The sequence below is a fragment of the Poromitra crassiceps genome (genome assembly GCF_964638095.1).
Source record: "Poromitra crassiceps genome assembly, chromosome: 12".
Classification (NCBI taxonomy): Eukaryota; Metazoa; Chordata; class Actinopteri; order Beryciformes; family Melamphaidae; genus Poromitra; species Poromitra crassiceps.
The window spans coordinates 33,586,463-33,610,633 of NC_139632.1; the positions used below are offsets into that span (position 1 = coordinate 33,586,463).

The window sequence follows — 24,171 nt, forward strand, 5'->3', positions numbered from 1 at the left end:
TTGTTCTTGTTGTTTTTTCCCCATTGCTACAGTATGTATTGACCGCGGACAGGCTGAATGCATTGCTATGTATTGACCGCTGACAGGCTGAATGCATTGCTATGTATTGACCGCTGACAGGCTGAATGCATTGCTATGTATTGACCGCTGACAGGCTGAATGCATTGCTATGTATTGACCGCTGACAGGCTGAATGCATTGCTATGTATTGACCGCTGACAGGCTGAATGAAGCCAAGTAAAGATGCCTGCCAAGACTGAAGCCTTTCAGTCTGGAAAGTCACAATATACCAGGAAAGGAGATTTTTGTTTTGGGGCGCGTTCACAGCAAACATGTGAGGGATTCTCTGAACTCTGCAGCGTTTCCTCCTTCAGCTCAGTGTTTGGTGGCACCAAATAACGACACGGAGCCAAAACGTTACACTTAAACACACTGCAAATACTACAGCCTAATATAGCTACCGTAAATTCCGGACTATAAGGCGCACCGGAGTATAAGCCGCAGCAGCAAAAGTGCCTGTTTGTTACATATATAAGCCGCACCGGACTATAAGCCGCGGGTGTTTCAATGTTTTTTTTTTGTGTGTTTTTTTTTGTGTTTTTTTTTTTGTGTTTTAATGTTTAATTACCATATGTAAGGGTTCGTGCACAGAGGGGATTGTCGGGAAAGAGTTTCTCGCCTTCCTTCAGGTCCAGGATGTAACACAGGATTTTGCCAAGGAAAGCGTCCATGTCACCAATCTCAGCTCCTCTTTTACATTGATCAGGCGAATGTTATTTCTTTTACTCCTGCTGATTAAGTCATCAACCTGCGTGTGCAGGGTTTCGATTTGTTTTTGCATTTTATCCATTTTCGGACTCACTGTGTTGTTTTTGTCCTCCAGTGCGCTGATGCGCTTTTCCGCATTAGAAACTCTGTTCACGGTTGCCTTATTTTCTTTAGTGAGTGAGTGGATGGACTTCTGCACGTTTTCAAACTTGTTTTCAAGCTGCTCAAAACCTCTGAGCGATGTCGGACTTAATCGATAGTGTTTCACGGAGTAAAAGTTAAGCCCAAGCCGTGTATCTCCAGCCTCCAGCAGGTGAGTCATTTCCTCATTCATGGCGGTGATTGCTTCGTCTCTTTTCTTTCTGCTTACTGGTTTTCAGTCTTGTGCTTCTTCCAGCAGACATTCGCCCCACTCTTTAAAGTTATTCAGTTGGTTCTGGTCACCTTATTCATTTTAGATCAGATCGCTAAAACATATATACTGGTGTAGCAGCTGTCTAGCTGAGCGCCATGTTCACCGTGATGCCGGTTGATTTCCGCCAAATGATGTCAAGTCAAGTCAAGTCAAATTTTATTTATATAGCACCTTTCATACACAAAGGCAATTCAAGGTGCTTTACAAAAAAATAATCGAAAAAACAAGCAGCAAAGCAATGCACATAAAATGTGCAGATGAAGCTGTGTAACCTGTAAAATCCATCGATTTTGGAGGTCACCGAGTGGCCGTTTGCTGAAAAAATCCATAGATAAGCCGCACCGTTATATAAGCCGCAGGGGCCAAAAAACGGGGAAAAAGCCGCGGCTTATAGTCCGGAATTTACGGTACTTCTAATCGAGAATATGTCTGATAAAATGTTGCAGATGGCGCTGGCCTTGTCCCTTGCCTGGTCTTTTGCTTCTGGAAGAAGAAAGGAAGAGGCAGAAAAAGAAGAAGAACCCGCACTAAATGGGTGATATCATACAGCGACAGGCTCAAGGGGCTTTCCTGAAGGCCACGTCGTGAAGATATTTGTGCATTGCAACTGTTCCAGATGTTGGAGACGGCCAAAAATCACCAGGCTTGAAGGTTTGAAGCACCATGGTGTGTCCAGGCCTGAAGGTTTGAAGCACCATGCGTCTCATTAACACTTCTCCACTGCAATAAAATCACAGTGAAGCGCAGACTCTGAACACACCGCAGGTGCTGCTCACCTCTCAATGCCCAGCTCCTTGTTGCACATCTGCTGAACCGAGACCACCACCTTCTTCTGAACGCCCTGGCGCAGCTTGAAGTAGAACTTCTCTCTGTCCTTAGGAACCGGACTGTGGAGAGGAAGAGGGGGGTTAATACACATTCTTCTGGACGTTGTGTTGTTGATCAAAAACAAAAACAAAATAAAGTGGTTGAAATAGCAGGGCACAACCTTGTTCTATTATTTTAATTTCAGTACCAATACCATAAGCATGAGGTGATACTTGACGTCGTCGTATAAGAAATAAATCTGCAAATAAATCTGCAAATAAATGAGCTGCCGCACATCTTCCCCTGCAAAGCGTATAAAGGGAGTATATCAGACCTGGCCCAGGAGGTCAACACAAACCAGACCATTTGAGTTATGCTATGCATTTTAGAAGCTATACAAATCTAATGAGATTACGGTACCTAAATTCGCTGATTTTTAATATAATACATTTTCCAATAGAATAATAAGTGCAATAATATGTGTTCCATATGTTTGCCCCTGGCCGGCAACAATCTGGGTTTCTCATGTGGCCCACCAGGAAAAATAATTGCCCACCCTTGTGTATTTCATAATCTTAAACTCTATTGAGCACAATGTACTAGTAAAATGTGAAGCAAACCTAATCTTTGTGAACGTAAACGTACTTGTTTGGCTTTACGCTTTTGAAGGGAAATTATTATCCAAGTTGACGATAGTAAATACTACAGGTAAAAAGTACTAGTTGTAGCTAATGTGCTACTTTTGTACTGTGACTGACTGGTGCTCCATGCAGACAGACAGACAGACAGACAGACAGACAGACAGACAGACAGACAGACAGTCAAAAGCTGGTCTGTGTTCGGCCGGTCGGAGATATAGTAGTTGCTTTTAACTATGCGTTCGTGTGCATATCCTGCGTCCATTTGAAGACTTGGTTGTGCACGTGCTCAGAAAGGAACAATACGTGAACACTCCAAACGCATTTGTTAAATAGCAATTGTTTTTTTTAAGCTACCACACTTGGTTGTTAAGACTGTTTATATCAATCACAGGCTGTTAATACTGTCTTTCAATCTTTTTATATTCTTTATATCTGTTTATATGTCATATATGTGTTCTAATTGATCATTATGTTGCTACTGTACCAACCACACAAAGTCAATTTCCTTGTATGTGAAAACATACCTTGGGGAAATAAAGAATTCAGATTCTGATACTGACACAGGCTACGTGAGGCAGCCACCATGTCCACGCGTACGGCCATACGCGTAGTTAACAGTAAGTACCGTAATTTCCGCACTATAAGCCGCACCGGAGTATAAGCCGCAGCAGCAAAATTGCCTGTTTGTTACATATATAAGCCGCACCGGACTATAAGCCGCAGGTGTTTTAATGTTTTTTTTTTTTTTTTTTTTTTTTTTTTTTTGTGTTTTAATGTTTAATTACCATATGTAAGGGTTCGTGCACAGAGGGGATTGTCGGGAAAGAGATGGCTGTTTGAGGAAGCTCCCATTTATTAACATTTCAACAAAACAACATAACACAACACCACCTGTGTTTTTTTTTACAGTGCACACAGTGTCCGCGGTGTGGTGAAAAGAGGGCAAGAGAGGAAATTAAAACAGAAGTGGATTTATAGTTAGAAAGAGTGCTAAAGAAGAGAGAATTCCGTTTTTTTTTTTTTTTTTTTTGCTGAAAAAATCCATAGATAAGCCGCACCGTTATATAAGCCGCAGGGGCCAAAAAACGGGGAAAAAGCCGCGGCTTATAGTCCGAAATTTACGGTATATCTCCCCCCTCCCCACCTTCTTTTCAATTGTGGCTGGCAGACATGTTTTGGGTTGTACGTATGGAAAGACTCAGGTTCTTGAGGACCAACTCAGTCAGGAAGTTCTCAACAATATGGGAGCCGTTTCTGGCCTACTTGGACGAGGTTAGAGACGACGAGTAACTTTCCCAGTTGATTTCACATGGACTCTTCACACAAGATTTTATATACGGGATCTTTTGTAAGGGCATATGTCTCTTAGGTAGCTGGTAGCACCATGTCGCAATGTTGGTATGGTTTTTTTCTCTCTCTCTTTGTGTTTGAGTTTGTTTTGCTTCTTTATGTTTTTCATGTTCTAAAAGTTGAAAAATAGAAAAATAAAATAATGAAAAAAGGGGGGGAAGTAAGACTGAGCTGATAACACAGTGCTAGAGTGAGTGAGTGAGTGAGTGAGTGAGTGAGCGTGTGCATGTCTCTACCTGTAGTTTCCCTTGCCATCGTCCTCCCTGACCTCCAGGCAGACGGTGAAGGTGAAGGTGTCGCTGTCCAGCGGGCCACTCAGCGGCGCGTCCCGGCCGTCCGCCGGCCGAGACGAGCGACGGAACGCCGTGGAGAAACTATACAGGATCCGACTGACCTGCACCGCAAAAAACAACAGCATAAGAAGAAGAGTCAGCACAGAGGAGAGACAGAGACCCACAGAAGAAGAATTCAGCATACAATAGAGAAGAACATAACAGAACAAAATGGAATAGAGTGAAGCAAGAGAGTAGATACTAGAGTAGCATAGAGTAGAGGAGAGTAATATAGAGTCTAGAGGAGAAAAGAGGAAAGGAGAGTATACTAGATTAGGTAGAGTATACTTCAGTATACTAGAGTAGAGGAGAATAGAGTAGAGTATAGAATAGAGTACACTAATAAGAGTATTAATATAGTGTATTATAGTAGAATATAATATAATAAAATATAGTAGACTAGAGAAGAGTAGAATAGAGTATACTAAAGTAGAATTACAGCAGCAGCCAGCTCAGATTTAGGCGATATTTCTCTTTAACTGTGTGAATTTGAACACAGAGCAGATTAGAGAGAGGCACAGAGCCCCCTGCTGGCTGAGCAAAGACAGTAATGACAGCAGACAGTAGAGAATACTATACTACATTATGGTTAGATACTGTTACATTATATTCCATTAAATGTCATTACTACTTGATTTTCTTGTAGTCATATTCTACTGTAGGCTTCCTATTCCTGACACTTTGGGCCCTGTAGTCAGCTCCACCAATCACAAGTAATGTGACACCAGCTTGGAGTCCCATTGGTCACTGACAACACTGGAGAACAAGGTGGGGTGTGTGTTCAATCTGCAAAACGGTGTGCATCGTGTGCCACTGTACGGTTTGTAAATAATTTTGTCCCCCAATTCTCTACGATCTGCCATTTTTCCTAATTCTGTAATGTAACAAGTGTTGCACATTAGGTCATCTAGGTTGTGGTTCTGGTTCAAACCACTCAGACCAACCAAATCCAGACCACAATCTAGGAGCCAATACCTCAATCTTTCTGATAATAATGAGTGTATTGTAGAGAAGTTATCGCTTTCCCTCCAAAGCCAACTGTGTGTGAACCTCACAGGGTAAGTGACCACAGTGTTTAGCTGCTGTGTGTGTGTGTGTGTGTGTGTGTGTGTGTGTGTGTGTGTGTGTGTGTGTGTGTGTGTGTGTGTGTGTGTGTGTGTGTGTGTGTGTGTGTGTGTGTGTGTGTGTGTGTGAGAGAGAGAGAGAGAGAGAGAGAGAGAGAGACTGACTGACTAGGGGGCACAGTGGCACAGTGGTAGCACTGTCGCCTCACAGGTAGAAGGTCCTGGGTTCGATTCCAGCCTGGGGCGCTGTGGGCGCTGTTCCCACCATGTCTTCGGTGCCTACTGCCCAGGTGGGCTATATTGTCCAAAGGGATTTCTGTGTAGATTTTGCATGTTCTCCCCGTGCTCTCTGGGGTTCCTCCATATATAACCCCCAACTAAAAACATGCAGAAGATTATCGACTGACCAGCGGCGGTTGGAAGAAGTTGGTCCCCGGGTGCTTCACTGCAGCTTCACCTCTCCTGGCCTGAACCATGGAGGAGGAGGACGAGCCAGGATGGGTCAAACGCGGAGGACAAATTTCACGGCGCCTCTAAAGCATGTGTGTGTGTGTGTGTACTGGCTGCCGTGCACGTGTGTGCATGCTAAATGGTGTGACAAACAAAGACGGGGGTTTGTCCATCCGGTTGAGTGGTTTAGTGACTCACAGCTTCCTTGATGTGGCAGGAGAAGACGTGGATCTGGAAGTCCTCGGAGCTGCGGTAGCTCTCTGTGAAGGAGAAGCAGTCGCTCTCCAGCACCCCCTCGCGGCCGCGGGCGCAGAACAGCACCTTGTAGATGGGGAAGCAGGCGATCTCTGTGCCCGACGCCTGGTCCACGATCCTGACCGCACGAATGAAGGTGTGAAGAAGACATTCATTATTATGACATTCCTTTTGAGACACTGATATAATTAGTGTGAATTGACCAATCGCATCCACTCATCAAGTTATTTCACTTCATAGGTGGGTGACATGTTTTAACAAGGATACGCCCAAACCTAGCATATGGGTTATACAGTAAATGAGTTCTAAATAAACCTAGCATATGGGTTATAAATGAGTTCTAAATAAACCTAGCATATGGGTTATAAATGAGTTCTAAATAAACCTAGCATATGGGTTATAAATGAGTTCTAAATAAACCTAGCATATGGGTTATAAATGAGTTCTAAATAAACCTAGCATATGGGTTATAAATGAGTTCTAAATAATCCTAGCATATGGGTTATAAATGAGTTCTAAATAAACCTAGCATATGGGTTATAAATGAGTTCTAAATAAACCTAGCATATGGGTTATAAATGAGTTCTAAATAAACCTAGCATATGGGTTATAAATGAGTTCTAAATAATCCTAGCATATGGGTTATAAATGAGTTCTAAATAAACCTAGCATATGGGTTATAAATGAGTTCTAAATAAACCTAGCATATGGGTTATAAATGAGTTCTAAATAAACCTAGCATATGGGTTATAAATTAGTTCTAAATAAACCTAGCATATGGGTTATAAATGTTATAAATCAACCTAGCATATAGGTTATAAATGAGTTATAAATAAATAAAATATTCAAACTGCCATGTAATCACGAGATTACTGGGTGAAGCCACATTTCAACCTACATCAACATTTTCCACAGGGTGTCATTTCCTCTGTGGCGTAGCTGAACTCATCATGCTCCCTCAGTACGGTTCAGTTTCTCTCCTGATGATCAACTCATTTCATTCTGCTTCAGGAACAAACTGAAACAAACCTCCACTAAAACATGCTGATGACTCCTTCATTTAAATTAAAACACTGGTGAGGATTTTTGCTGTGGCCAGTACTTTCATCTTTCTACTGTACCAGAGCTCATACTATACTATACTATGACTTTTGTATTTTTTTGTATTATTTTTTTAGATTGCCTGCCTGGAGAGAGTTGTAGACTAGCACATGCTTCCTCTGATAGATGTGCAATGACCAACTGCTTATTTCCACCTGACCCCGTGGAACGGCAGTATGGGGAATGGTTCAAACAAGCCAAAATTAGGACGTGATCTGTGGAACAGCGATATGTTTTATACGAGAGAGCTCCAGAAGTAGTACTAACATACAGTAAATGCTGCATGTGATTTCACTCACAAAGTAAAAATATGTTAATAATTTTGCACTGTGACCTTTTGGGTCTTATATTTGACCTTGTAACATTCTGCTTTCTTCCTTCTATCCATGTTATGTAAAGCAATTTGAATTGCCTCTGTGCAAGCTATACAAATAAACTTGCCAGCAAGGAGTTTCACCGGCAGGAGGTAGCGCATGGGAGGATCATGCTATTCCCCCCAGTTCCCCTCCCACCTGAACAGGCACCCCAACTGAACAGAGGAGGCACTAGTGCAGCGACCAGGACATACTCTTAATCTGGCTTCCCATCCGCAGACACAGCCAAATGTGCTGTATGAACGCATCGCCCGACCACGCCACAGGTAACACGGGGGCTTGAACCTGCGACCCTAGTGTTGATAGACAGGGACTCTACCTCCTGGCTGCCCTACTATACTATACCTACTATACTATTCTATGTTATACTATGATATACTATACTATACTATACTATATTATATACTATATTATATACTATACTATTCGATGGGACAATATATCGAAATGAGAGATATCAAAATGTGACGATGCGTATCGTGGGTCAGAAAAATTAATTGTGATATCGGCTCCATTTTATTCTGCTGTAGTAATCACAAATGAGACGCTTGACCATCAGTTTCACAAGCGCTCCATCCAAACTATATTATTGTCACAACATTTTTAAATTGTTGTTTACATTTTAGCAGCCAATGGCATCACTAGAAAGATTTGTGTCTCAGAAATGAATCATTTTGCATAGCCAGACTTTGTTTGATTGAACTTTTATTTATCACTTTGTATCCTGGTTGTATTGAATCATGAACCCCATATCAACTATGATATCATCTTGAATTGTGAAATAAACAGATCATCCCATCACTATATACCATTACAAAATAATGCCTATCTTATTGACCCAGGCTCTGTCTCTCTGTGTGTCTCTCATACACACACACACACACACACACACACACACTCTCTCTCTCTCTTTCTCTCTCTGTGGCTGACCTGACGGAGCCGTCGGGGCCTGTGGGGACGTGCAGCGTGACGGGGATGGGGATGGCGCTCTCGGCCCGCAGGGTGGCCATGGCTCTCTGGGCCTCTGGCTCGTTGCGTGGTGCTTTGACCCAGGTGCAGCCCAGGTAGGACAGCTTGCTGAACTGGACACTGTCCTCCTCTGGGGCGGGCGCCGCCGGACACACAGATGCCTCTGGGGACAGAGGGGCACACAGGTGGTGTTGTGGTCAAGGCTGCTGACTGAATGTTTACACGTCCAGGGTGTTTCCTCCATAGAGAAAGAGATGGCGGTTTTAGCCACTCCACAAAGGCCCAAGGCCAAAACAAAATCCTGACTATGACTGATTGACTACTCGAAATCAAGCATTTCTTACTGTATCAATTTAGAGAATTTCAAAGCTAAAGTCTCACAATTGTGCATTGAAATGCTGTGAAAACAGATTGCTCCATCATTTCTGACAATGACTGATATATTTGTGTTCAGGATAACCCTGACTATATTATATATATATATACTGTATATATACAGTATATATACTATATTACTACTAACCCTGATTAACCCTGACTATACACTAACCCAAAAGTCACATGTAGGCACAAGAGTAAAGGAGTTTACACACAGAGTCCATTGCGGGGTTTTTTATCCGTCATCCGGAAAAAAAGTCGTCACACACAGAAACCTCGAACCTGTTCCTAAAACTTTAATGACGAAGGTTTCGGAGTCAGTGTGTAAATGCGAGTGACACAACATTAGGTCGTATTTATTTTTTAACGTGCGACAATTTCCGACGAAAAATACGGACTTTGGTGTGCAAAAGCCATAAGCGTGCGTAGTCACGCCCCCAAAGGCCCATTCTGAGCCAGGCATTAGATTTGCTTTGGCAGTGGAAAATACTTGTGCACAGAAGCACTTGCAGCTGCCATAAACAGCAGCTTTGTGAAGTCACACATCGTCAGGTTTTTGTTGAGAGTGTTGTAGAAGTGCTGAATCTATTCTACTTTACTGAATAGTTCTGTTTGCACTCAATCCTTTCTGCCACAGCTCCTCTTCAGTCTGTCAGTGTTATTATCACACTTCTGTTCCCCTCGCACTGCAGCATGAAATACTTTGACAGGTTTGAAACAATGCTCCCTGCAACTCTGTTCTTTGCCTCGTGTTACTTTGGAAACTCAAGATATGAAGGTGGTAACTGTCGGAGCTTTTTAAAGTTGAAACACAAAGATAGCTGATATTCACTCTGTAATATGGCGGGATCTGTGTCGTCGATTATGTAACAGATATGATATAATGAGTTCAAAGTTAAACATGTGGTGTTTTTGTTCTCTTGCCCACATGCTATATGTTTTGAGAGAAACAAAGAAGCGAGGAAGAGAAAGAGAAAGCCACAGAGCGACAGAGGAAGTGAGGGGTCTTGTCTGACGTGACCTTTGACCCACTTTCACACTTGACAAACAGGAAGTAGAACAATGAGAGTGTATAAACCGCTTCCTCTGATCATTCACCAAAACACTTCCACCACTGACTGAGAACATGGGGAAGAAATATGACAGCATCCGTGTCATTAAGTTCCCTCTACAGCAGTGTGTAAAATGAGAAATAAGCAGTTTTTGTGGGGTTTATTTTACTTTAAATCACATCATCCCATTGAGAATAATAATCAATTTTTCCAAATTTCAGTTGCGCTACAGGCTGACCATTGTTTCTTCTTGTTGCACTTGTTTGCCAGGCTCGTAATACACCAAACATATCATACCGTAAATTCCGGACTATAAGCCGCACCGGTGTATAAGCCGCACCTGCAAAGTTGACTATTTTTTTCTTATATAAGCCGCACCGGACTATAAGCCGCGGGTGTTTTAATGGTATTATTATTATTATTTTTTTTATTTTATTGTGTTTTAATGTTTAATTACCATATGTAAGGGTTCATGCACAGAGGGGATTGTCGGGAAAGAGATGGCTGTTTGAGGAAGCTCCCATTTATTAACATTTCAACAAAACAACATAACACAACACCACCTGTGTTGTTTTTTACAGTGCACACAGTGTCATACAGTGTCATACAGTGTGGTGAAAAGAGGGCAAGAGAGGAAATTAAAACGTATTATAGTTATATAGGATTTATAGTTAGAAAGAGTGCTAAAAAAGAGAGATTTTTTTTTTTTTTTTTTTTTTTTTTTTTTAAATCCATAGATAAGCCGCACCGTTATATAAGCCGCAGGGGCCAAAAAAGGCCAAAAAACGGGAAAAAAGGTGCGGCTTATAGTCCGGAATTTACGGTACATACTTACCGTATATTTATATACATATATTTATATATACATACTTTATATACATATATTTACTTAGGTTTACATCTACAGCACTAACTTAATATCTAGTCATCCAAATGTAAGTAATCACTAAGAAGGGCTTTTCACACTACACTTAGCCAGTTAAGTTAAGTCAGTCTCTTAGCCTGTTATCCCAGACTTTTCGGGGATAAGCCCGACTTTCCATGTCCACCACGCATTGTTAACAATGTGTGTGTGTGTGTGTGTGAAAAGGGGCTAGGTTAGCCTGGGGCTATCTTAGCCCTACTCTTAGCCCAGGGCATAGATAGCCCAGGGCTAAGAGCATGTAGTGTGAAAAGCCCTAGAGAAGGTAACATCTTAAGTAAATCCATAAATTTAAATACCGGTAATACATTTCTTTACCACACGTCCTACTCTTTTTTTCTTTTTCCCGATTTTTTATCCCATTTTTATCCCCCGTTAGTGCTAATTTTAATTTATTTATCCTGGTTGCTGCTCCACCCTCTGCCAATCTGGAGAGAGCCGAAACTGGCTCCATGCTTCCTCCGACACATGGGCAGTTAGCCAGCCGCTTCTTTTCACCTGACAGGGGAAGCTTCACCGGTAGGACATAGCACGTGGGAGGATCACGCTATTCCAACCAGTTCCCCTCCCTCCGAACAGGCACCCCAAACGACCAGAGGAGGCACCACTTCAGCGACCAGGTTACTGCATGTTTTGGTGTGGGGTTCCTATATGAAGGAAACCCCCAGGGGGCACGGGGAGAACATGCAAACTCCACACAGAAAGGCCCTTTTGACGACCCCACCCGGGCGGTGGGCACTCGAGGACATGCGGACGGGCACGCACTCCTTCAGCACTCACAGCGTCCCAGGTGGGAATCGTACCCAGGACCTTCTACCTGTGAGGCGACAGCTCTACCACTGAGCCACCGTGCCCCCACACGTCCTACTCTTACAGTCTACCTAACCTGTTAAAATGGTTGGCAGCATAACCCCACAATTATTTATATTCTGTTTCATTATGTTTCCATGTACTACTGTTATGTCTATCTTTGCTTATTTTCTGTTCTATTTGGGTGTTCGCATTTTATTTTATTTTCCTGCGCCATACTATTTTCTGCTACCAAAATACACTCTTAAAGTCGACGTGAAGCGGAACGGAATGCACTAGCGCGAGCGTCGAAGACTGAAAACAAATTGAGAGGCGGACCATATACGGTGTCGATGTTTTGATTTGACAATTCTGTCGACTGGCTGGCATTGGTCAATCATGGCGTGTTCCACCCCCAAATCGAGTGGGATTCAGCCTGTTGTCGTGCTATGCGAGTGGGATCCGCAGAGTACCAGGCAGCCAAGCTGCTTCGTGCGGAGCGAGCGGACAATCCGATCCATAGGTGCTGCCCGCCCGCCTGGAATCTCCGAGGGGCGACCCCTGACTACCACGCTCTCAAGCGCGCGCCATTCACGCTATTTCTGTAAATACGATATTCCTGGAATGCGCGTTTTAACGAGCCAGTTACATTTCTTTGCATTCTTAGAGATTATTGTTTTTGTTTTTTGTTCCTGTTTCATGCAATTGGCCAAGTTAGTAGTTAGTTTATGGGATACGAATTCTGCCAGATGACAGGCACTAGGCGCCATTTTCTACTTCATTTGGAAGAGAAAATTATCCTGAAATGAAGATTTGATTGACAGCTGCCATGTCGTGATATGATTGGTTGAAATGGGGTAGAAATTTGATACTGTAGTACTAGGTGACGTCAGCAAACTGTAAATTTCTGTTATCAATGAAATCTTGACAAATGAACTTTTGATGTAAAAAAGTGTGAAAAACTAAAGAAATTAGATTGTTGTGATTTTGTTTGCATACATTATTAAATAGGTGCACTGCATACCCAGGTATTTGAACTAAAAGAAAAGAAAAGTAATTTTGGATTCAGCTCGACTTTAACTTAGACTCAGGAGTTTGGGGGTTTTGTGAGTTTGAATCCCTTCAGATAAGCAGTTTTGATGTTTGTTTAGTCGGCGGTTTCCTAATGATTCCAGACTTTTCAGACTGGAACGGATGTGGAAGCAAAACCAAAGGCAGTCCCAGCAGGGCACCAAAATCACAGAATCTCACTGCCTCACCTCTCAGGTGACTCTCTATAGATTCCTGCAGGGAACCAAAGTATGGCACTTTACAGTAGCATGTGTGCAGTGTTGTACTGTCATTATGAGCAGTCTCAGTGGGAATTGAACCTGTAACCTTGGCAGCTTGAATGCCTTGCAGGAACACATAGCGCTGTGTTTCTGTGTTGTCGACAGCGACACACTGATATCAGCTCAGCTCACGTGGGCGGAGCCGGTCTGTCCTTGCCGATATCCAGACGAGGGCAGCCAACGTCAGAGTTCAGATAGCGGCCTCGCTAATCTCATACAGCATAACTGGATTTTGATACAGATAGATTCTGTTTCCCCTGGTGTTTTAACCTTTATTCATCCAAGGAAGCTCTCTGTCATCCCCGCCCTGCCTCACATGCCCTGATCCAACACTGGAGATGTTAAAATCCAGTGAATCTCGCCCTGCCTCACATGCCCTGATCCAACACTGGAGATGTTAAAATCCAGTGAATCCTCGCCCTGCCTCACATGCCCTGATCCAACACTGGAGACGTTAAAATCCAGTGAATCCCACCCTGCCTCACATGCCCTGATCCAACACTGGAGACGTTAAAATCCAGTGAATCCCACCCTGCCTCACATGCCCTGATCCAACACCGGAGATGTTAAAATCCAGTGAATCCTCGCCCTGCCTCACATGCCCTGATCCAACACTGGAGATGTTAAAATCCAGTGAATCCTCGCCCTGCCTCACATGCCCTGATCCAACACCGGAGATGTTAAAATCCAGTGAATCCTCGCCCTGCCTCACATGCCATGATCCAACACCGGAGATGTTAAAATCCAGTGAATCCTCGCCCTGCCTCACATGCCATGATCCAACACTGGAGATGTTAAAATCCAGTGAATCCTCGCCCTGCCTCACATGCCCTGATCCAACACTGGAGATGTTAAAATCCAGTTGACAAGGGGACTAATAGATATTTGTCTAAGAAACTCAATGCAAGCTTTCAAGCAGAAGCCTTTAGATCCAAATGGATTTAAGAGAATGAAAAACACATTCAATCAGTTTTGACTGGTAGTCTTGGCCGAAATCTCCTTTTAGAGTGACTGTTCAAATTGTGGGATACAGCTCACATCCCATACCAATATGAACTGACCTCACATCTGCTTTTGTCAGTACATTTTGGTTACTCTCTCTGTCTTTGACTTTTGTCTGAATTAATGACATCAAATGTAGTTGTCACCATGGCAACGCTGAGGCATTCACATTTGTAGGTAGTATGTAAGTCTCATGGCGTGGGATATGATTTCACACCACATACCCATGTGATGTAGAGGAGAACTGAAAACATGTGACTCCATGCAGCTTTTGACTGTTCACACTGATTAGAAAACACCAGATGTGAGTCACATGGGAGGCAGGGAAAAAAATCTGAATTGGGAAACCTTCAGCTGCAGTCCTAATAGAGTAACAAAAACGCCTTTGCCTTTCCATCAAGGCAAAGGGCAGCTACATTCAATCTAAAATATAAGCTCAGTTTTGATTTGTTTCACACTTTTTTGGTCACTGTATAATTCCATTTGTGTTATTTCGTAGTTTTGATTGATGTCTTTACTATTATTGACTATGTGGAAAATAGTAAAAATAAAGAAAAATGTGGTGTGTCCAGACTTTTGACTGGTAGTGTGAACATGGTGAATATATTAATGTGTGGTTGGAAAACTCCTCGCTGCCAGGTGTAAAGAAGCAGCTGGCCACTGGACGTGTATCGGACTGGATTTATTGGAAATTTAAATATAATTGAACTGAGAAACAAAAGTAAATTAAAATAAAAGTATATATATATATATATATATATATATATATATATATATCAATCAATCATGAGAGACCGGTCGGTAAGGTTTAACAAGGGACTTTATTTAGCAAGTGGCGTGCATGGCAAGTACTTTGGCGTATGACTCCATTGTAAGATGGCGCTCCTCTTTAGGCGAGAGGGCGGCATCTATTTGGGCTAGAGAGAATCCCCCAAAAGGAAGATCTAATTTCCAGAAGTTAATTGGCCCTTAACTTGGCATCTTTACAGCGACTCCAACAGCTTCCCAACTTGGCCTGGCCTTCAGCCTTGGTGACTTAGTGACTTATGGCGTCTTGCGGCGACTCACGCTTCCGGACTTGGGTGACTTAGGGGTTTATACGGTGACTTAGTGACTTACGGCTGGCGCTTCCCGACTTGGCCTGGGTGACTTAGTGACTTAACTTGGCGGTGGACTTGGATGACTTATGGGTTGGTGACTTACTGACTTATGGGTTGGTGACTTAGTGACTTAGGGGTTGGTGACTTAGTAACTTAGGGGTTGGTGACTTAGTGGTTGGTGACTTGGTGACTTAGTGACTTACGGCTGGCGCTTCCCAACTTGGCGCTGGACTTGGATGACTTAGGAGTTGGTGACTTAATGACTTAGGGGTTCCCAACTTGGCCTGGGTGACTTAGTGACTTCCAAACTTGTATATATATATATATATATATATATATATATATATATATATATATATATATATATGCTAACTAAAATAAATAATACATATATAAAAAAATATTGTTTCATCTCGATCATCTTGTTTTCATAATTGTGGGAAGCCAAAATTGTAATTGAGATTAAAATTTGATTAATTGCACAGCCCTAAAACACACTGACACTGTGATTGGACGGTACAGATCCAGACTGTGTACCTGCAGGTGTGGGCTCGAAGACCGGACCCCGCCCGCTATGCTTCTCCATCTGCTCCACGCTGCTCTTCTCCTCCTTCACCTCGTCATCATCCAACACCTCCTCCATGGCTTTTTCCAGCTGCTCGCTGCCGTTCACCGCCATCTGAGGAAGGGAAGCATTCATACCCTTTTGTCCACATTAGAAACAAAGCATCAATGAAATCTGCAATCCATGTCAGAAACATAGATGAAGATCAATCCATGTGTAGCATCAAAGACAGAAACATAGACGAAGATCAAGTTACTGTAAGTGCACAGATCCAATAAGGAAACGCACAAATCAAACAGGAAGCATGTCAAAACAAAACTCCTGGATAGGAAACAAGCAAGATGAGGCATTTACTGACATTTTTAAAGGAGCTCTAAGTAAATGGTGACATCATGCTGCACCAGGAGGCAGATATAAACAAATTAAACATTTTTGAGTAGTCCCGCAACCCCGCATCCCCCCCCCCGCGCGGAATTTTAATTTAATTTAATTCTGTGAAATTCCATGTTTTAAAAAGCAAAAGTGTGCTATATACACACAATTCGTCATTATTACTATTATTATTCCCACTGCAGTTCGTGAAGGGACTGACCCTGGTGCATGTGGTCACTTTAATGCAAAGTGTGTGTGTGTGTGTGTGTGTGTGTGTGTGTGTGTGTGTGTGTGTGTGTGTGTGTGTGTGTGTGTGTGTGTGTGTGTGTGTGTTCTGACCTTCAGTCTGGGCTTGCCCCCAGAGCCGGGCGGCGAGCCGGCACCACTCGGCTGCACCAGGACAAACTCCTCGCTGGTGACGGTTGCCACGGACTCTGTGGATCCGCCCACTTTCCCCAGAGACGAGCTGTCATCCATGACTCTCTGACTGGTTCAGGGTGGGACAGGGAGACCGCCCCCTCTGACTGGCTCAGGGTGGGACAGGGAGACCGCCTGCCCGGGCTTCACGCTCTCCCCGTGTTGCTTCGCCCGCTCCGCCGCCCTGCAGATCTAAACACAACACACAGGACAGGATTAGGGTGTGTTCAGTCACTTCACACTGTCCAGCGTTGTTGTCTCAGTGCTGCCGCAACTGCATTTTGAGAATAAAAAGTGGGTTTGAAAAAGTGGCTTCATTTCTATATTTATGGACTACGGATGCACAATATATCGGCAATCATATCGGTATCGGCCGATGTTAGTAATTTTTTAATATATCAGCATCAGTCTGATGTTAATATCAGTATCGGTATTGGCCGAAATTGTATCATAGAGAGTGACCGTTTTCTCAGCTCCCATTCCATCAGAGAATTCCCCATTCATTTTCTCCATAGATGACATTTTGAAAATTCATTATACAGTATATAGTTTTATGCCTGGAACCAAGCCAACCAGCCACCCACTGAATCATGAGTGACCATAAAACATTTAATTTGGGCAAAAACAAAAAATATAAACTGGGGGGAAACATCAAAAATATATATGTTTTCACCTTACAACTAAGGCTGCACAGTGACTCATCGGTTATTGTATAGCAACTTTAGTTTCACACAACCCAATCACTGACAAACTAAACATTTTCCTTTTATTTAGAATGCCTGCCAGGCGCGGACTGCATAATCGGGCACGTCGGACCAATGCCTGGTGGCCTGGCCTTGCCTGCAAAAAAATGTTTTTACTGAACAGCAGGCCAGTATGTATAAGTGTTCCTAGTTGCGCAGATAGCAGGCAGGCAGGCTGCAGGCTGCAGGTAGCCAGGCAGGGAGGAATGAGTTAACTTTTCAGTCAGAAGCTGCTGGGACCCCAGTGCGGGTGGGCAGGGCTTGCTGTTCAATGGTGCCAAAATGGAGAAGAAAAGAGGTGCAGAGAGGTGGAAAGCAAGGAGCCTGTATTTATTTATTTATATTAGGCTATATAAAAAAATCCCATTGGTCAAATGTAAATAGTAGTGGCTAATCTGAAAGTATGGGTTGGATTGCTTTTGGGGTTTTCTTCACAAAAGTGGAGGAGGCAGAAGCAGCACTAGCACTGCAGCAGGTGCTCCTGCAGAGCTGGAGGTGGTGTTGAACTTATCAGAATCAGGAAAGTTCAGGTAGGCTACAATTTCAGAGCATAAAGTGAAACATGTAGGCTATATGCTTATTGCTTCCACATTAATGTGCTATGGGATTATCAGTAGGACTGCACAATACAGTTTAAAGTGGAGATTAAGCAGTTTGATTTTATTATTTTAACATGTAAGTTCACGTTAGCATTATATTCACCAAATCTTGCTTCAAACGGCCCAAATTTTTCGCATGTGTGTCCGCGTGTGTTGGCCTGGCCTGCATGGTATCTAATGCCCGGCCTGAATTATGGTCCCAGTCCGCCCCTGATGCCTGCTGTGGTTGAAAACAGTCAAGGTGTTGAAAAAGTGCAGTAAAATTTCACTCCTCAAATCATTGATCTTTATTCATAACCATGATCAAAATAAAAAATAAAACAATAGCAAAATAAACAGGATTATCATTTGAGCCAATAATCCTGCAGCTCCTCTAACAGTACTGTAAGTGCAAAAAAAAACATATTTCGCACAAGCAGAAAGGGAACATAGTAGGTCATCTAAAAAAAACTGCTGAATTTTGATAATCGATTATTTAAGTTTAAGTTTGTTTGTTTTTTCTTTATTGTTGTCCCCATGGGGAAATCCATCCTCTGCATTTGACCCATCATCTAGGAACCTCCTAGAACTAAGAGGCTAGGAGGCTAGGAGGCTAGGAGGCTAGGAGCAGTGGGCAGAACTAGGAGGCTAGGAGCAGTGGGCAGGAGGCTAGGAGCAGTGGGCAGGAGGCTAGGAGCAGTGGGCAGCGACAGTGCAGTGCCCGGGGACCAACTCCAGTTCGATTGATTGCCAGTGCCTTGGTGATTACTGCATCACAACTACTAAGATGTGCTGCTTTCCTCCATCAGTCCATATCATTATCAAATGTCTACTTTGGGTTTCCTGTCTTCTGCTCAGCTCTGCAACATGCTGAATTATAGGAAAGTGAGCAAGTCTTAAAACTAACAACCAGAATCTCAATCTAAATGCTGCTTGTTGTACGGTGAGGTGTTTTGGTCGTACTGCACAAGAAAACACCAAACCAGTTGTTACTGTAGAAAGTTTCCAGAATCACACCCAGCAGCTCTTCAGTGCTGTTTGCAGCAGGTCATATTTTTAGATTCCAAATCTAGGCCAACATTATTATTATTATAATCACCATATTGCTTTCAATTTAATTACACCAGTCCATGGAAAGGACCAATTTGTAAATATAATTGTAAATCTGCAGCAGCGTGATTTTCTAAAAAAATATTCAGCAGGCTTAGGTGCAGTGAGTTGCCATCAGCTGTCAGCACGCAAAGATGCTCCACTGCTCGTGTTGCGTCCGATGGCTGTGTCCATGCCAAAGAATCGCAGAGGAGGTTCAACTTCAATAGTCAATGGCTGACGCACGTGATGTTCTCCCTCAATGAAATAAAGTTGAACTGATTGTTTTGTGGTAGTCTCGCTGGCCAGCCTCACCTCCCTTCCGTGAGAGGAGTCTGGCTACACGGAAAAAGGCTACTGGGATAAGCCCTCCCCTGCTCTACTGCTGCTCTCCTATCGCTGCCGGATGTCCGCTCCCCGCTTATTACAAGCTCTGTCATTGGCTCCGACTAGGGATGTAACGATAACCGGTTTGAATGATAACTGTGATAAAATTCCTTACGATAACCGCACCGTTTAAAATTTTCATTATCATTAAAACCGTGGTACCATGATTACCGTGGTACCATGATTACAGTGCTTTGAAAAACAAGGTAAATACTGTCCATCATCAACCAAAGTTGGCAACAGTCTCCCAGATGAAAACGTGCAGCCTTGGAGAAATTATTTCAGTCAGTGTATCAATACTATTTGGGTCTGAGTTTTCAATATAAAACTATTAGTATAAATATTAAAAAAAAATCGGTGAGTCTCTCAGTACTTTTTGAACATTTTCATAAATCTTTTATTACCTCCCTGTGTCTCGCTGTAAATAGTGCCATGCCGCCTCAGTGAAAACAACAACGCTAACTAGCTAGCAAGCTAACGACAGAAACCTACATGATAGCTTGTTGCTAGACGCTGAAAATGGCAAGTTGGATTGTTGGAAACTATTTTCCAAGGGCACTGCCGCTAAGCGCCGCCCATCGCAATTCCACAATGGAGACCTGCGCCGCCAGACTCCTCTCCCGGAAGGGAGGGAAGGCTGGCCAGCGAGACTCACTGGTTTTGTGGTGAATCCATTCAAAAGTCAACGTGCTCTGTGGAGCAGGGAGAAGGTCATGTTGGAGCAACGCTGATGGCAACAGGATGAAACGCTGGTAGTGGAGCTCTAACATAAGTCTCTTAAATCTCAGCGGATCACAGTGTGATGTCCAGACAGTGATGTCATTTGTGCATGAATGACATCACTGGTCCACAACTGAACTCAAATCAACTAAATAACTAATCAGTAACTAAATGACTGACTGCAAAACTGTTTACAGTTTTCAGATATACTACTGATTTTGTAATGATACAAAGCTGGTTGAAAATCAGCTGAGTGTTTCAAACTTTCTTAAGCACTTTGTAACCTTGTTTTTGAAAAGTGCTATATAAATGAAATGTTACAGGGCTTATCATACAGTTAGAAAGTGTTTGTTAAACTAATGGAACAAACAACACACACACAAATGCATATGAATTACTTTCATACAAAGCACACACAAACTCAAACGCATAAATGAGTATTCATAACTAGCACACACACAGCTGTATGTAAGCACACAGTCATAACTAGCACACACACAGCTGTATGTAAGCACACAGTCATAACTAACACACACACAGCTGTATGTAAGCACACAGAGTCATAACTAGCACACACGCAGCTGTATGTAAGCACACAGTCAAAAGGATCAATGTATGAAAAGATCATTCACACAGTCAAATGGATACATGCATACAATAGGCATTCATACACACAACACCATGCACGCGCACACACACACACACACACACACACACACACACACACACACACACAGGAAGCGATAGTCATGTGCTCCACTCACACTAATTGAATTACACAGAGCAGAAGGAAGCAAATCAAAATTAACATTCCCGCTGATAAACGTATTGAAGAACCTACAGGGAAAATGATAAACGTATTGAAGGACCTACAGGGAAAATGATAAACGTATTGAAGGACCTACAGGGAAAATGATAAACGTATTGAAGGACCTACAGGGAAAATGATAAACGTATGGAAGAACCTACAGGGAAAATGATAAACGTATTGAAGGACCTACAGGGAAAATGATAAACGTATTGAAGGACCTACAGGGAAAATGATAAACGTATTGAAGGACCTACAGGGAAAATGATAAACGTATTGAAGGACCTACAGGGAAAATGATAAACGTATTGAAGGACCCACAGGGAAAATGATAAACGTATTGAAGGACCTACAGGGAAAATGATAAACGTATTGAAGGACCCACAGGGAAAATGATAAACGTATTGAAGGACCTACAGGGAAAATGATAAACGTATTGAAGGACCTACAGGGAAAATGATAAACGTATTGAAGGACCTACAGGGAATATGATAAACGTTTTGAAGGACCTACAGGGAAAATGGTCTCCAACTACAACCAGTGTCTCCAATGTTTAGTTTAGATTTACCAGTGGCTCATCTGGTTTGGTTGTGTTGAACTTTCCCTCTCTAAAGTGTTAAATATCCTGCAGAACTTGATGCCTTTGTGTTAAGCGTACATGTACACAACATCCTGTAACTACACACACAATACACGCAGCAGGATTTATTGACTGGCGTGGTGTTGGACAGTCATATCTGTAAATGCAGACAGTCTTCATGTCTGTAAACATGGTACTGTAAATCCAGACAGTGAGCTGGCAGAGCCTCTCACCAGCCGCTGTGTGTGTGTGTGTGTGTGTGTGTGTGTGTGTGTGTGTGTGTGTGTGTGTGTGTGTGTGTGTGTGTGTGTGTGTGTGTGTGTGTGTGAGAGCTGGGAGCGGCTGCCCGGCGGTGGAGACAGTCGGCACAAAACCAACACATCAGATCTGTGTGGGTGTGTCAGGCTGAACCATAGTGACTCAACATTTGACAGAATATTGCGGTTTTTCTTGTCGTGCCTTTTTTTCCGAACTTGGAATTTGTTAAAAGAAAAGCGATTTTGTTAAAGAAAATAGCCCAGTTGTCGGTGTGCAGGATTGACTGAAAGGTTGGTGAGAGGATGAAAGGTTTTGATTCATTAACCAAAGACTACATGCAGCTGTAAAGTTCCTTGTTAAAGTCAATGGGATTTTTGTATGGGGATTTCAGTTAAATGCCCGTTAACGTGTGGTTAACAAAAGTTTTAAAAGTTTATAAAACAGCTAGCTTCATGTTCAGCAAGATAACCTTCACAAATGAGGACCACTTTTATGACTTTTGAAGCTTTTCTGAAAATCACAATTTAACAATAATCACATTTACGCTTCAAAAGTCCTAAAAGTGGTCCACATTTGTGAAGATGATCTTGCTGAACACAAAGTTTGCCGTTTCATAAACTTTTGTTAACCAGCGCAGACCTTATTTTAACACCTTATTTTACACTGAAATCCCCATACAAAAAAACTGACTGAGACGAGGAAGCGGAAGTGCAAAACATCCGGGTTTGTTTCAGGCTCATTCCTGCTACTCTTTTGTTTTTCCATTAATTGCTCAGCATGGAGAAAAATGCTCCTGCAGAAACTCCGCCCCCACCAGCTGCAAGTCATTAAGGCTCGTTAAGGCTCATGCATACTTCAAAAATAAACAACCGCCGTCGGAGCTTATTTCGCATCTCGAGCAGAACTTCCGCAGACGCGTTGTGACGGAAAACACGTCAACAACAGCGCTTTGCCAGAGGAGGAAAAGGGAGATCTCCATGAGGAGAATAGAGAGAGAAGGTAAACACTGCCCATGTGCTTATATTACTGAGATTATTAATGAGACAAAGTGGGTTGAGCCATCCTTTAACCAACCTACAGTGGCTTGTTGTTCAGTGTTTCCCCTAGGTTTGCTGCTTTGGGGCTTATGGGGCAGGGGGATGAAATGAAACGTTTAAAAAAGCACATTATTTAGATTCTTACAGGGGGGTGGGTAGCCCCCCCCCCCCCCTCCCCCAAAGGAATGGTAGGGGAAACACTGTCACATTGGCCAGCAGTAACCTCTGCACTACAACTAACTAACCACATGAGAAGGAAGCATGATAGTGGAAGCCTAATGCTGCAGAGAGGGACACATTCTTGTCATAGTCAAACACATGGCATCATCAATTTTCTTTTCCCTGTGTGTGTGTGTGTGTGTGTGAGTGTGAGAGAGAGACTCACTCAGCAGTATGACACTGACTAACAGTACACACCATACATGTGAAGCCAGCTTAGACTGTACTCTGTTAAAAGCGCTAATATAACCTGTGCAACACTGGCAGCACGCAACTTCAAGTGCCGGAACCACAGAGACTTTATGCAGATAAATTAGTTTGATGAATCAAACGTGTCAAATGCTGAAGATCCTTCATGATGTTGGTGAGTTTTGAAATGCAGCTTGTTGAAGTCGGCCAGCTCCTTCATGAAAGTGAAACACGTCTCCATCAGGAGAACACAACAAAAGGCCTCTGTGGCTCGCTGCCAGAGCTCAAGCCTGGCCCAGTGAGGACCTGTTCATTCCAGCAACCTGAGACATTCTGAAGGTTTGGTACATTTAGCTTAGCATACAGTTAGCAAGCAGTGCACCACCTTTCAAATGGAGACCAGCAACTCTCCACATCGATCAATATGCCCAACACCAGTGCAGGAAACTATCACTGCACTCCACCGGCCGCTGTACAGTGAATACATCAGTCAAGACTCAACAGGCCATTGAGTGGGTTACCTGCTAAAGGGGCAAAGAGAGGAAACTAATTGAACAGCTGCAACAGCATAAATGTGACAAGATAAGATAACGTGACACTAATCGTGCGTTCCTTTATCGCAAAACAACTGGGATGTGGAGGCTAAGTGACATCACATCCGTTTTGTTAGCGTTCCATTTGCAGAAAACTTGAGCTGGGAAGTTCACTGTTCATTGGTCAGATCCAGTCGCTAGCCATTGTTAGCAATAACAATTGACAACATGGCATTTCGTGGCATTTTGCGCATACAAACACTGCAGCCTCATGTCCACACAGATAGAAGTTAGGCAGTGCTGTGTGTACAGCTGATTTAATGAGACACAAACAAAACAGAAGTGCTAAACAATATTACTACGATTACTACTACTGTTGTTGTGCGGCGCAGCCATCTTGGATTTTTGAGGTTGGGGCTGCTGAGACTCCTACGAGTTTGGAATGGGAAATACCAGCTCTGATGACGTCACTGCCCAGCTCATGACCTTTGAAGTCGTAAGATTACCAGTCCCCAGTTATAAAGGAATGCACGATAAGCACGGAGAAACCAGGATGTTGCAGCAAATAGTAAGAGG

At 42.9% G+C, this 24,171-nt stretch overlaps 1 protein-coding gene across 6 annotated transcripts in view; it reads right to left on the minus strand.

Annotated features, from left to right (window-relative positions):
* The window catches only part of rabgap1l (RAB GTPase activating protein 1-like), a 206,983-nt gene that overhangs the window by 180,995 nt on the left and 1,817 nt on the right, over positions 1 to 24,171 (minus strand). For 4 of the 6 annotated variants that reach the window (XR_014553200.1, XR_014553201.1, XM_083647093.1 and 1 more), the window contains exons 2-7: positions 16,377 to 16,646; positions 15,638 to 15,803; positions 8,488 to 8,689; positions 6,026 to 6,200; positions 4,218 to 4,375; positions 1,960 to 2,070 (exon numbers count right to left, since the gene is read on the minus strand). Coding sequence is in view for 4 of the 6 variants with exons in the window: in XM_083647093.1 (XP_083503219.1) it covers positions 1,960 to 2,070; positions 4,218 to 4,375; positions 6,026 to 6,200; positions 8,488 to 8,689; positions 15,638 to 15,803; positions 16,377 to 16,514 (950 nt within the window). In the remaining 2 variants the exon portion in view is untranslated. The remainder of the gene's footprint in view (positions 1 to 1,959; positions 2,071 to 4,217; positions 4,376 to 6,025; positions 6,201 to 8,487; positions 8,690 to 15,637; positions 15,804 to 16,376; positions 16,647 to 24,171) is intronic. The other 2 variants (XM_083647095.1, XM_083647094.1) reach the window with 1 other exon arrangement.